At 38.2% G+C, this 14,263-nt stretch overlaps 1 protein-coding gene across 1 annotated transcript in view; it reads left to right on the top strand.

The window, feature by feature from the left end:
• Positions 1–14,263, top strand: part of INPP4B (inositol polyphosphate-4-phosphatase type II B) — a 295,785-nt gene that overhangs the window by 131,315 nt on the left and 150,207 nt on the right. The window contains exon 5 of the mRNA XM_064416567.1: positions 880–996. Coding sequence (XP_064272637.1) covers positions 880–996 — 117 coding nt within the window. The remainder of the gene's footprint in view (positions 1–879; positions 997–14,263) is intronic.

Raw genomic sequence — 14,263 nt, 5'->3', positions numbered from 1 at the left:
ACCTCAACAAATTCCTGAATTTGTTTTGTCAAGGTTCTTGGCTTTGTAGTCAAGCTTTGGTGGAGGGCAAGACAGGGGCACAGAAAGTTAATCCATAAGATAAATTACCTTTGTCATGCACAATTCTTTTTTAATTTTATTTTTACTTAATGGAAAATTTAAGGATACGCGCATGGTAATCTTTGGAAATTAAATATAATTAAACATTAAGAAATTATAAACGACATTTTGTATTATTCATTTAATTGCATGTCTTTAGCTATGATATAGTTACTTCTGTGTACAGCTTTTAAGTGTAATCATAATGTTTCAAAGCACAGGAATGTTATTTTATTGCACTACTGCCTAAAGAGGAGTATTTCAATCCCCTCTCCACAAATCAATATACTTACTGAGAGTCTCTGTAGCATTTCTATGCACTTATTATTGTGACTTAATGAAGATTGCTCCTTTTTGTATGTGTGTGCAAGTGAAATCTTTAGTTTATTTAAATTAAGATGAAATTGTGGTACTTTCAAAAAGTGTCACAGGAATAAGAAAGGGTTTGGTTGTCATGAATTGTCACGAACCTGATACTGGCTGAGCTGTTTAAAAATGTGATACTAGGCTCTGCTTCAGAAGCACTTCATATCTTTTCCAGTTAAAAACACTTTCCAGGAAGTTGTTGTGGTTTTGTTTGGATTTTGTTAATATGTTTTTAGTTTTCCTGAGAAAGTTTTAAGGCTGTTTGTTTTTTTTCATTGATTGGGTAGTAAAACTGAGCTGTTCCCATATCTCTGCTGTAGACAGCTGACACTTTTTGGGTTTCTGTACGTCCACAGTGACATCCCTCACATTGCTCAGCTGTTACCTTACTGAGTGTTTACTCATGTTGCACAGGGTACAAAAGATCCACTGTTTTTGACTGGTGTGACCTTCCCACCGGAATACCCGATCTATGAGGAAACTAAAATAAAACTAACAGTCTATGATGTCAAAGATAAATCCCAAGACACGGTAAGTGCTTTGCTTCAGTCCTTGCACAGATATTGCTGAGGAATAAGTTTTTTGCTGTGTTGTTTTTTTGCTCTCATTAGCAAATTGGCGAAATGGTTTGATGTGAAATTAGTTTTGTTGTTCTCTTGTGCCTAAAATCTACTTTATCTGTTGTTGATATATTAGAGAATAGAGAAAGAGAATCATGCACTTAAGATGAGCATTTTGCTGTTGGCTTTTTAACTGGTTATATGAGTCAGCACAGGTATTCCTGGCAAATAAAAGATTGCTCTGGTGTGCTTTTGAGGGCAGAGAACACATGGAATAGACTGAGATAGCACCACTGTGAATAATTTTTCAGAAATATATTTCTGATAATATTTTACTTACATGCACAAACCAGAATGACAGTAGAGACTGTAAATTGGGAGCGAGCTTCTCATATTTTAATCTCTTGTGTGGTGATATCTGCAGCTTTTCTGGTGCTGCTTCGTTATTGATTTGTAGCAGTCCAAGCTCTACAGTGTCACAGCTAAAGGTGAATCTGTTGGGGTTCCGGTGTTGTACATTTTTGAATACAGAGTCAGCTTTTTATTCTTGGGAGTTACTCACTTGAACTGATATATGGAGGTCAGTGGGACAATCTGAGTGATTTAACTGCCAAATAAAGAGTTCGAGTACTATTCTGTGTGTTCCAGGTAATTTAAGACTACCTTAGAAAAAGGCTAAGCCTTTGTCTTAGCCTAGATGTCATCATAGGACCTATGGGAGATGTGTGTTTTTCTTCTGCGGCAGCTGGAGTCCAGCTGATAGGTTGCTCTTCGACATCAAGAATGGCCCTTGACACCTGTATTTAATTAAGTGAATTGCTTTTTGTGTATCTCCAGTTGGCACCCAGCATGATTAAAGCAAGTGCAAGCTTATGTCCTGACTGTATATCTGTTCATTTTCTGTAAGAAGGAAATCGAAGGCATAATTTAAAGCTTGAGTCTTTGAACTGCTTACAGAAGTAAAGTTCTGTGTTTTGAGAACTTGTAAGTTTTTTCAGGTAGAAAATTATTGATCTATTTAAATTTTCAACCTTTGTGAGCCAACAGGTTGGTTCTGTCTCCTCACTGTGCTCTTTCACGGGAATGTGTGGAGTATTTTAAGCATAGAATCTGAATTTCATCTCTGTTTAATAACCAGGGAAGGGACATGTACATGCATTTTGTAATGTATATATTTTAAATTTGGTATTGAATTAGACTAGAGTGCCTTAAAATGGGATGTGCTGTTTATTCAGTAGAGTTGTAACCTGTGGACAGGTAACAGGCATTGAGTGAAGGGAGTTGGACTTTGTCCTTCCCTTCCAGTTTCATTCTGACTGACAGATGCTGGAGAATAATACTCTGTCTGTGGGTGATAAAAGTGAACTGAGTTTATGTGGGGGGATAGAATATAAGGTAATCTTACCCCTGAGGAGTTGCAGATGTACTAACTACCAAAGATTAAGCACAGGCCACAGCTGTAACCAAGAGTGCTGTAAGAGAGTGGTCTGGCTGATCGAGGAGGAAATTAGGGTTTGTTGGCTGTGCTGTGAGGAAGAAGTCAGTACTGTGAGGGGCTGCCCATGAGAAATCATGAAGAAGGTATGGAACATTTGCAAATAAGGAGACAACAATTGAACTTTTGCAAATAAGATGATAATAAGTTTATAGTACTTTTCCCTGTACTACTGCTTTTTTAGCTCCAGGCTCCTCTACTGCCACTTTTGAAAGAGAAGATCCACCCTAGAGAACTAATATAATTTGATAAGCTTTTTGCAAACCTGTAAGAACTTTTTGTAACTGTTCTAACAACTGTAGTTCAAGACTGGAGTCTCTTCCAGGGAATTCCATTGATGTAGCTTGTAAATCATGAGAGAATACCTTTATCTTTTGTCATAGCATTTATAGTGTTCCTATGTGAAACATTCTAGATCTGTGCTGTAGTATCTTTTTGTGGGGGAAAATATTAATCTCATCTTTGGTTTACATACATTTAGCATTTTTTACTACTCAGCCATTTTAAAACTGGATGTAGGCAAGAAAAAATTAAATAATATGTAAGATTTAAATCAAGATAATCTGCAGCATATGTGAATGACCCCAGGCTACCCTGGTTGCAATTTCATCTGTGGCAATATTTGGACTTCTGTTTACATCCTAAAATCTCACTTGTGAAAAACTTCACTTTCTTACCTGTAATTAATTAGAAACCATCACACTTTCTATAAGTTTGGGTGACTTTTTTCAAGTCTGGATGTTTATGTAGGCTCATAAAAGTGAGGTTGAAATAAGCTATAATTTGATATCATTACCGGCATAGCTGCAGCAGCACAGACCTCCATGCTTCACAACCCCAGAAATTGGATATGACCCTTTGGCAGTGAAACTGCTCCAAGTGCTGTGGTGTCACAGCTCTGATTCTCCAGTCTGCAAAAGAACTGGTTTTCTTGTTTCTCAAAAAGTGCTGCCGCATACTATGGCTACCATGCCTCCAAACAGACAGGTAATCCAGTTGGGGGTGAAGGGGAATCCAGGCCTGCTAGGCATGTCCTGCTCTTCTAGGCTGTGCTTCAGAGCAGACACCAACTCAAATAATTGGGCATTTATGGCAGAAATAAACCTTGAACTTGACTGTGAGATATTTTGCAGAAATTGTGTTACAGTAATAATTCCACAGCATCAGAGCTGTACTACTGCCTGCCTCAGTTAATAAGCTCGAAGTAGTTAATATCCCTTGTCACAAATATATACTTTTAACTTTTCTTCTCTTGTTGCAACTATAAGAAGTGAATTCTGTGCATTAACTCAGCAGGATTTTACTGCCACAAATAGTAGACTGTAGAGAAGGTGGGGAAAGGGCAGTGAGTACATCACTGAGTAAAGCGTTTTCCTGGGTTTTGTTAAACCTGACTGACTACACAAGAGAATTAATTCTCATTTTCAAACCTGCTGGACTTTTACTATAACACAAAAGTAACTAAATGCTTCTTGAGTTGTGCACGCAGGTGATAATATTAAAGTGAAAGAGGATGCTCCTCACTGAAAAACAACCAGAATTTATTTTTGGCCTGCTCTTTTAAAAAAATCTTGAAAATAACCTTTCAGTGCCCATATTCCTGTACCAGAAAGCTTTTAGTTACTTTACTCTTGCCTGTCATTTAACTTACATTATGTAAGAAGTATGGTTTAATTATATTGAAATACTGTGCAGCTGGGATCACATTCACTGTGCTTGACACACTGAATGTTCTGACTGCACTTTTCACTTTTTATGCATCTCTGTCTGATGCTGATTATAATTATATCTTGGCTGTGTCAGATTTTCTGTAATTGAGGCTTTTTAGTTTAATGAAACAGGGGTTTTTGTTTGTTTTGACTAGTCTTTCTAAGTGATTAGTTACTGTAAGTTTTCATGTAAATAGAAACTTTTAAGGACGACTGTGGTATTCCTAGTTTACTTTGATATACTTAGAAAAAAAGTAGTTGAAATGCTTATGAAATATCCTTTAAATATATCCAGTGAAGCCACCTATACAGATTAGTGGGTAAATACCATTTTATGAAAAATGTATAGTGACATGTATGTCTACATCACAAAGATTTTTCTTATATTGCCATGAGCAAATTTATGTTTTGCTAGCTTGAGCTACACTGTCTTTAGGACTTTATAAATTTAGGTTTTGTTGTAATGCAGGGGCTGTACCTGTTCTTTGTCATTGTCTAATAAGATCAGGCTTGTAAACTGTTGAAACCTCTGTCCCAGTTTTGTACAAACATGCTGTTCTTACCTTTCTTATAGACATGCAGGTTAGCCCAGTTTGGTCCAGCAAGTTTTAGAGCTGAAGCCAGGTTCATTGTCTGGGACAATACTGCATAGCACAAGTCAGGTACCACTCCTACATAACAGAACCACAGATCTGCTGATTTTGTGTTACACTGAGGGAAGTCTACTGCCTAATCAGGGAGGCAGCAGTTTGGAATATGCGTATCCTGCAGCAAGGGTTATGAATCTAGTACTCGGCTGGGCCACCTCTTTTTCATCCACACATGGACAAGTGCTGGGAACAGAAGCAACCTTCTGTACCTGCTGGGAACTTTCTGTATGTTATCTTTGCATCACTCCTTCAAAGATAATGTCCTTTGGATGGATATTACTACTGGAACTCGCATGTGATACTGAAGGTTATACACAGCCACTCCAATGTTATCCCCTGAGAGCAAGGAGAAACTGGGTGTATAAAAGGCTGTTAAAATATTTGACAGTCTGGTCTTCCTTTTTTTATTTTCCAAATTTTATCTTAATCACTGAGAATAAATTGATATTTTTAGAAGTAGTGGGGCTAGAAGTTCTCTTTTGGATATGGGAACATATGTTATAAAATGGCAATTTTAGATTACTTTGGCTTTAAATTACATGTCTTTTAAATCTTGAGGTTTAAATCTTCTATTAAAACTGCTCACTAGGAATGAAATTTTGCAAAAGGTTTTGCTTTGTGTGTTTCTTGATTTTGCAAGTGTCCCTGTTAAAACTGAATCCCGCTGGGGTGAGTGGAAAACGAAGACTTTCCATCATGACAGAGGTATTTTGAGTTAAGCTGTGAAACCAAATCTGAAGCGACAGGATTCCATGTTCCCTCATGGGCATTGATCCCTGTCACACCACCACCATCATGCAGTTTGGTCTTTGGTGCTTTGCCATCTCTGCTGAAGAGACTCAGGGCTGGAACATTAGGAGCACTGCAGAGCAGTGTGTAAAATGCATTAGCAGAGATAAATGTGAAATCTCGTACCTCGCCTTCCTGTTCTGTCTGCACCAGTCCCTCACTGGTGCACTCAGTCCCTCGCTCCTTTGAATGCTAAAAATACCGAAACAGTTTCTCTTCAAAAACTGAAGCAAAGTGCTGTACTTTGTTTAAAGAAAAAAACACTTTAGTCTTCCCTTTGTCAGTTGTGTTCACTGCCGTCTCTGCAGGATTTGCAGAGAAATATTGCCTAAATTAGAAACTCTTATTATGTCATTCTCCATAACAGAGCAGTACTGTAGACTACTACAGTCCTACCCATAGAAATACTTGCACTAAAGCTTTAGATGTTCATGTTTCTCTTCAAAATCATGTATTTTTTTCATAAATGTATATTTGATGATAGAGTTAGTTTTCCTTTTGCATCAGGCTAGATGTTCTTACTAAACATCATTATTAGCATGAGGAGAGGAATGTTTTTTGATTCTTCAAGGTACCTGCATATTGAATCCACCTAAAGTATTATTGTCAGTCCTTCTCTGTTGTTTTTTTGTTGCTTTTTATAAGTCTTGGTTGCAAAAAGAGAAATTCAAACTACTGACCTTCCTTTGGGTTTATATTGATATAAATTTGTTTGCAGTGGCTGAGGGTACAAATAGGTATCATATATCTTAGTCTGTCTGTAAGAGAATTGCGGGTAAGTGTCAAGACTGGTAAAGTTACTGTTAAAGCCCATTTGTAGCCTTACTGCTCTTTGCACCTCACCCTTAAAAATTAAGTGGGAGGATTTTGTTTTGCAAAAATCTTTCTTCCTTTGAAACTATCTACTACTTTTTATCCTACCCTTTTATTACTTTTTTCTTTTCTTATTGAGGCAAACTCCTCCCTATTGCTGTATCTTCAGGGAAAATTGTAACCTACTATTCATTAATTTTCCATTTTCTTTTCCTTTTCCACTTACTCTGCCAATCAAATACTATTGCTGCCTCACATCAGGCAAAGGTTTGTTGTAAGAGCTGACATTTGGGAAAAGGTTTGTAAAAGTACCTAGCAATGAAACCAATGGTATTCTCTAAAAGTTTAAAGGGTTACCTTGAAAATTTCTTAGAAAGAAAGAAACAAATTAGTAAATGATAACATTTTCCTGTAAATTTTATTTTAATCAGCTATGGATTTCAGTAACATAGGCATGATTATTGAAGTCTCTAGTACTGCCTGAAATGCTTGCAAATATATCATTCTTGTATATCCTTCATTGCTCTGCCCCTCACTAGACCAGCACAGAGCACATCAGAGCAGTCAAACAAATCCAAGGTGGCTTTTCTACTGCCCTGTCATTTCTAATGATGACTTCTAGTGTTCAAGGGACAAGTGCCTTGTATGGAAGGCTGGGATGTTTTCCTCTGAAATATGTATGCTGCAGCAAATAGAGGATACAGAGCATGGCAGCACAGTGTTTCCGTAGTCAGTGCGGAGCAACCTGGCTGTGAAGACATGCCCTCAAGTTGTAGAGTATGCTTCTGTCCTTTCAGAGGGTTGATCTACTTTCCCTGTGAGTGCCTTTGACGCTGACACGCCTGGACAAGGCACTGGAGGAGCGGCTCCTCAGGAGGGATGGCTGGTGCTGCCAGCAGGCTGACTACTGAAACCCTCATAGGGAGCCCAGGCACTGCAGGGGTGAAGGACTTCCTTGAGCTAAATGCAGCAACATGGAAATGTTTGAGTAATTTCAAAGATAGATTTGTTTGTTCTCATTGGTAATTTTTTATTTCTTGTCAGTTTTTTATTTATTGATCAGTTCTTCCAGCTCAGATGCATGGGTGCCCAGATATCAGCTGGTCTTGCTATTAAAGTCTGGGGCAACGAAGGCATTTGAAGTACCTCAGCCTTTCCCTCATCCTTTGTCTCTGTGTGCCTCTGCACCCATTAAAGATGAGGTTCTCTTTAGCCCTCCTTTTGTAGCTAACCTATTTATAGAAACATTTGTTACTGTCTTTTATGGCAGACGCCAAATGAAATTCCAGATAGCTTTTGGTCTTTCTAATTTTCTCCCTGTATAAGCTAATGGAATCTTTGTTGTCCTCCTGCATTGCTTTCCCTTTCTTCCAAGGGCCACAAACTCTCTTTTTCTCCTTGAGTTGCAGCCAAAGCTCTTTGCTCATCCAGCCCAGTCTTCTTTCCCACCAGCAGGTCTTTTTGCATGGGGGGATGCCTGCTCCTGTGTTTTTAAGATTTTGTGAAGAGTGTCCATCCTTCCTGGACCTCTTTGCTCCTCAGGACTGTTACCCAAGGGTAACCACATTCCTAAACAGGCCAAACCTTGCCTTCTGAAACTCCAAACTGACTATTCTGCTGACTCCCTTTCCTTTTCTGAGACTTGAAAACTCATTATTTTGTGATCACTGTGTGAAAGGCAGCCCCCAACCAACACATTACCCACCGGTTCTCCTCTGTTCACAGAAAACAGGTCCAGTGAGGTGCTCCCCCGGTTGGCTCACTCACCAGCTATGTCAGGAAAGCCTCTTTCCCACATTCCAGGAATCTCCTGGACCCTTTCCTCTCTGCTGGGTTGAATTTCTTGAAGATATCTGGGAAGTTGAAGTCCCACCATGAGAACGAGGACTACTGATAGTGTGACTTCTCCCAAAGTTTTGTCCACCTCTTCATCCTGGTTGGGTGGTCTATCTGTCTTGTTGCCCTTCCCCGATCCTTTCCTGTAAACACTTGACCCTATAGTAACCATCATTAAGCTCTAGACAATCAGAACCCTTCCTAATACACGGAGCTACCCCACCACCTCTCCTTCCTTGCTTATTCCTTCTGAAGGGTTTGTAGACATTTGTAGATATTACACCCTTTGTGGAGATCGATGTAAAGCAGTGAAGTATCCAATCAGTATTGAAAATATGAATAGAATGGTGTATGGAGCAGTGGTAAGTTTGCTTTTGCTTTTGTGTTATGAAAGCAGGCACTCAGATGTTAGAAACAGATTTTTCTTTTGAGGTTTTAGGATGTGTGTTCTGTGAAATTCAAAACAGTAAATTCAATCTGTTAGAACAGATTTTTCTTCCTTTACCATGTTCCTCACAAAAGTGTCTTTTACAGTTATGTTTACATTTGAAACTTTGTACTTAAAAACTAAAGCTGAGCAAATAATGCTATTAAAAAATTAAATTAGAAACATATGCACTGGATGTAGTGTGAGACTTTATCTTCTTGAGCAAATTTTTGCTAGAAGAGCATAGTAAATTGCTCTCAAAGCAAACTAGTTAAATGTTTTGTATTATGCTGTATTTTAAATATTTGATGAATAAACATGAAATGCTTGTGTAATCATTTAGAATTTCCAATGCTGTTAGAAGTGCATGTATCATTGAATTTTACAGTAATCAAAGCCTCTTTATGTAATCATTATGCAGTATTTTACAGAACTAAATTTCCATGTGGCTTACATTCTCCATACTTGGCTTTCTTCATGCCAGAAATGAGGATTTTATTTTGATCAGTTTTTTGTTTGGTCCATCATGGATTGTGTGATCACAAAGGGAGGGCAAAAATCCCTGCCTTCCAGCTTACATTTGCTTTAAGGATCTGTTTGCAGCTTGCATAGTGATAGCCAGAAAGCCAGGAGACCAAAGGAAAAATGCAGCCTTGTAGCGTGGTCAAAATTTAGTGCATGTGGTCCTCTCAAAATCTCAGCAGCATAAATGTGAGTGAACACTATTAACAGCAACAATTGTGAACTCATGTTTCAGTGTACAAAGCAGTTACTGTGTTTGTTCAACAGAGCATCAGCTGCTTTGTAGTGTTCTGGCACTTTGTGGTATCTGAGATGTCCTTTCACTAAGGAATAAACTGACTTCCCTTACCTTGAATTTATTACTTGTAGGTGAGATCATGGATTACAACCAAGGACTCACTGGCACAGTGACATTAGTTTTCTAATGTCTTTTTTTGGTGTTTGTTTTTTTTCACCATTCTTCAGTGATGAGAATTTAGTGCATTTTGTTCCCCCTCCCCTCTGTCCTCCCCCCACCTCGCCCTCCACCACCCCCCCCGAGTTCTTCTCATTACAATCATGGTATTTTAAAAGCAAGAATAACTGAATACTTTTATAGTACCATGCAGCTGTTGATGGTCTTGCAGTCTTATAATCCTTAAATCCTTTGTGGTATACACAGTCTCAGTAATGGCAAATGAAAATGCTGGAAGTCACAACTATCCAAACCACTTGAATAAAATTTCATTTTTCTTTACTTTGTTTTTTTTTCCCCTACTTCAGAGTAGGGAGCAGGACAAGTTTCTGTTTTACTGGGTTTTTCTGCCCCAGCTTTCCCTGCAGGCTTCAGCATATTTCAGTAAGGCACAGCATTTAAAGCATAACCAGTGTAATGGCTCATAGACCTTTCAAGGTAATTCAGAGCAGAAAACAAAGATGACATTAGCAGACACTGTTCTGTCAGCTTTGACTGTACAACACCTGAGCCAACTTCTAGTGAAATTCAGAGGTCTCTCACTGGAGAGGAAATAGAGAAATGTATTTTGTCTGCAAGTTGATAAGCAGACATGTTGCCATACACGTGTCAGGAATAGTAAAGGAGTAGAACATTTGCACCATTTCTAGCGTATGTATTCTTGTGAGATAAAATAAAGGCTTTCAGTGTGTGTATGTCATATGTTAGTCTGACCTAGATATCTGACTTGACAACTCTTTCTGGTTGTCTTCTGAAGTCTTCTTACTTCATGTGTCTCATTGCTCAAACTTCATAGTTGTCTACATTGCTCTGGTTTTTGGTTCTAAGGTAAGACCGTGGGCATTTGTCACTGTATTTTTAGTGAAATAAAGAAAATTACTAAATCTCTGTGGAGCAGAAGTCTGGGTCTTTTAGCACAAAATTGTGCAGGTGTAACTGTCTTAGAAATTTGTGACTACTGCTTCCATCAAAATCTGGCAGCAGCAGTTGGGGCAGCACTGTATCACAGCCCTTCAGTTTTATTTTTCCTACTTTATTCTACAGCAGTTTTACTGGGTGTATTAGAAGTGCATTGAGAGTTACAAGCTATTTCCTTTCATTGCAGCATCATCTGCACTGTGAGTAGTTGTATGTAGGTATGTTTTGTCTTAAAATGCAGATCCTTAAGTTTGTTGGAGAAAATAATTTCTCTGTTGAGAACCCTTCAGACAGGGTTGTTTGCTTCTGAACAAAAAGCATCTGTGTCATGAGGGACAAATGTGTTTTTTTTCCCTGTAGAAGGCAGCAGTTAGTATGTTTTTGAGATGCTTGGAAGGCTTGGATTTTGACACACAGCTGCCTCAGTGAAATCGAACACTGAGGTCCTTGATTTGTTATAGCTGTAGATTCTCACTGCCTCTGTTCCTGGGGAATAACTTGGCAGCTTTTCAAAAAGAAGTAATTGCTAGGCTCTTGCTAAAGAAATTATCTCTGAATGTGGAAGCTCTGGATGGTTACTGCCCAATTATTGCTACCCTGTTCTGAAATAACATCATCCCTGTGAGACAAGGAAATTTCTGAATAATTACCTGGGTCCAAATGGCTTTCAGGCTTGGGTATGGCAGAAAACTGTCCTTGCAGTATAAATTAAAGTGTAGGTATATACACCCAATTTCATTGAGAGACTTCCTGAGAGACTTTTTTCTGTGTACACAAAATACTCTGTACGGGTCATGTCCACAGTTTTATTGCCCATTAAGATGACCTTGGCATTATCAGCTTGCAATCCTCTCCTGGTGAATAAATCTGTCTGGACTTAGAGTTAGTCCTGTACAGAGTATTTGATAGTTGGGCAGGGGTGTATTCTTTTCTCTACTACTTCTTAATGTTCCTCAGTCAGTAGCTCACTGGCCCCTGGAAAAGGCTCCTGTAGGAGGGACCACAGGGCTTGAAGTTTTCATGTCTGTTTTCAGACAGGTGAAACCTCATAATCAGCAGTGTGTTCAGTATGAAGACAAAAAGCCTGTTGACTCCAGTTGCATTAAACTCCACAGGAATAGGATACTGGCATTATTAACATCTGAAAAATTGTTCCTCAAAATCCGTGAGCTATCTCTTGAAGGAGTTGAAGAAGATGGTAACAAGAAGTGAAAGGGGTGTTATGTAGTTTGAAAAAGCAAAGCATTTTTTGCCTTGGTTTTGGTTTGTTTCCCCCCTTTTCCTGCCAGTTCATTTTTTTTTCAGATTTGCAGTTTGGTTTGCTTGCTAGGTATGCAGCCTGTTCTGTATGCTCAGCATGGACCATGCTGTTTATTTGATGTTTCTGAAACTCTTAAATGAAGCTGCTTTTAGAGTTACCTGATTTTTTTTTCACTTTTATTTAAGAAAAATTGGATGTAGTAATTGAACTACTAGTGACTATAAGTCCTTTACACAGGAAAAAGCTGCAAATTCAGATTATTTAGACAGAGTAATTAAGTCCGCCTATGATCTGAACACCTAGCATAAGTAACATAAAATATTCTGGATTGTCAATCTCCTCTTTAAGAGAAATTGTCAGGAAATTTGTATTTACTATATTTGCATCTGTGATATAATCACAGTGAATCTTGTGAGACTGCATAGCTCAGACACTTCTTTTGATTAGGTCATAATTATTGATGTATTTTAATTATTAAAAATAGAATGGGCAGTAAATTCTTTGCTTCTTTAGTGAGTGGCTGTCATCCATAACATTTTATTGAGATGCTGTAAGTTAACCTGCACAGCATGATGCTTCACAGTCAATTAAAATGTAAGTGGTTGGTCCTGGCTTTGGGAATTCAGTATTGTAGACCCTGTCTGTTTAAGACTAGGTTTTTTTGTATCCTGGTTGCTGGATACTTTCCATAACTGAGATTGCACTGTCTGAAACCAGATACAATAAGTATTTTTATATAATGATGGCAACTTGTTTAATATGGGAATGCGAAAAAAATTTTAGATTTTCAACAAGCCCCTTAGCTTTATTAGAGATAAAAAGCAAAGTTTTAGTCTATAGTCTACTTTCTTTATTCTATAAAGAAAAGAAAACATGTATTTGCAGGTGGTTTTAACATTTTTTATGACTTCTAAATTAGAGATAATAAAAGTAAGCAAATGTGGTTTGGGAATGTGCAGATGTTTTCCTTTACCCTTTTCCCCACCAAGTGATGAGAGGACAGGGATTTGACGTGGAATTAAGCAAAACTGATGTTGAAAATGAGCTTCTAAAGCAACCTCTGGACTGGGGCGAAGATATGCTTTGCTGTAACATCCTGTAGTCCTTCTCTACCAATACCCAGACCTGGTGACCTGGGTGGAGAGATGTGGTGAGTATCTGGTCAATATCCCAACACAAAGTGCAGAGTGAAAGGTAGATGCTAGGAAAAATCTTAAGGGCCTAGATATGATCTAGAGGACCAATCTAATAGTCCCTAGCAAAGTGGACCATCATTGCTCTCTTACATGTCTCACCACACTAAAATACTGTTTTGGCTGTTCTGTTCCTTGGCTGCTGAAATTTGATTTTGTCACATGATGAGTGGGGGATGGGGAGCATCTGGCCAAGTGGAATAATTAGTAGGGTTGTGATAGGAAGCAAGTCCTAGGGAAATTCATATTCAGAAAGAGGTTGAATTAGAAGATATGGTCAGACTTTGTTATGTTGAGTTAAATAGCCCACACCATTCTGTCTTAGGTGTGCATTCAATTGGAGCTGGGTTTGTTTGCCTACAAACAGAGCAGGATCTCTGAAATGGGCTTCAAGTCCTAATTCCTCTGATATTTGCCATTGGAAAGAGTGATGATATGTGTAAGGCATTGCAAGGAGTTACTGGAGAGATAAGCACCAATACTGTGGAGCCTTACGATTAACACATCTTTGCCTTTGTGTTTGTAGTGAAAAATACAGAATTAGCTAAAATATTAATATTGCAAAGACTCAGGTGTTACGTAAGGTAAATAATCTCAAAGCTCAGGTAAAATGAAGGAGACCACAGGTTCCCCTACAGTTGCTTTGCTATCCAAAGTTTGTGTAATTACATTGTATACTTGCAGTTTGTGTGATTGCAGTGTGTACCTGCTTACTCTTGTTTCCTGGGCCTAAGGCACATGAAGTTTAGTGAAGCTGTTATTGTCATTTGCTTCCACAGTTACCAATATTGTAACACTGGGTATAACAAATTATTTGTGATGTTGAGGTTAGGGGAAAAAAAAATTTACACAGTTTGAGACTTTTTTTAAACATGGAACTTAGAGCATTAGTAACTAAAACAACTGCAAGTAAAGTGTGTGTTTCATTATCCTTGAAAAATGCAACCAATATATGCTGATATTACTAGCAAGTGCAATATAATGAGTTTTGCAAGTATTTTTCTTAATATCTTAAAAACATGTTCAGAGTATATCAAATTGCCTAGTGTGCTTGCCTAGACCAAAATAGTAATTTCAAGTACTTTATTTCATTTTATTTGTGGTTTCTCATTTATGTGATGTATTCATGTCTTGTTCAGGATTAGCCCTGCAATATATGAGAAAAAGCCTT

This window comes from Passer domesticus, chromosome 4, assembly GCF_036417665.1.
Source record: "Passer domesticus isolate bPasDom1 chromosome 4, bPasDom1.hap1, whole genome shotgun sequence".
Lineage (NCBI taxonomy): Eukaryota > Metazoa > Chordata > Aves > Passeriformes > Passeridae > Passer > Passer domesticus.
Note: the sequence above shows the minus strand (reverse complement) of the source record. Positions and strands in the feature narration are given on the sequence as shown.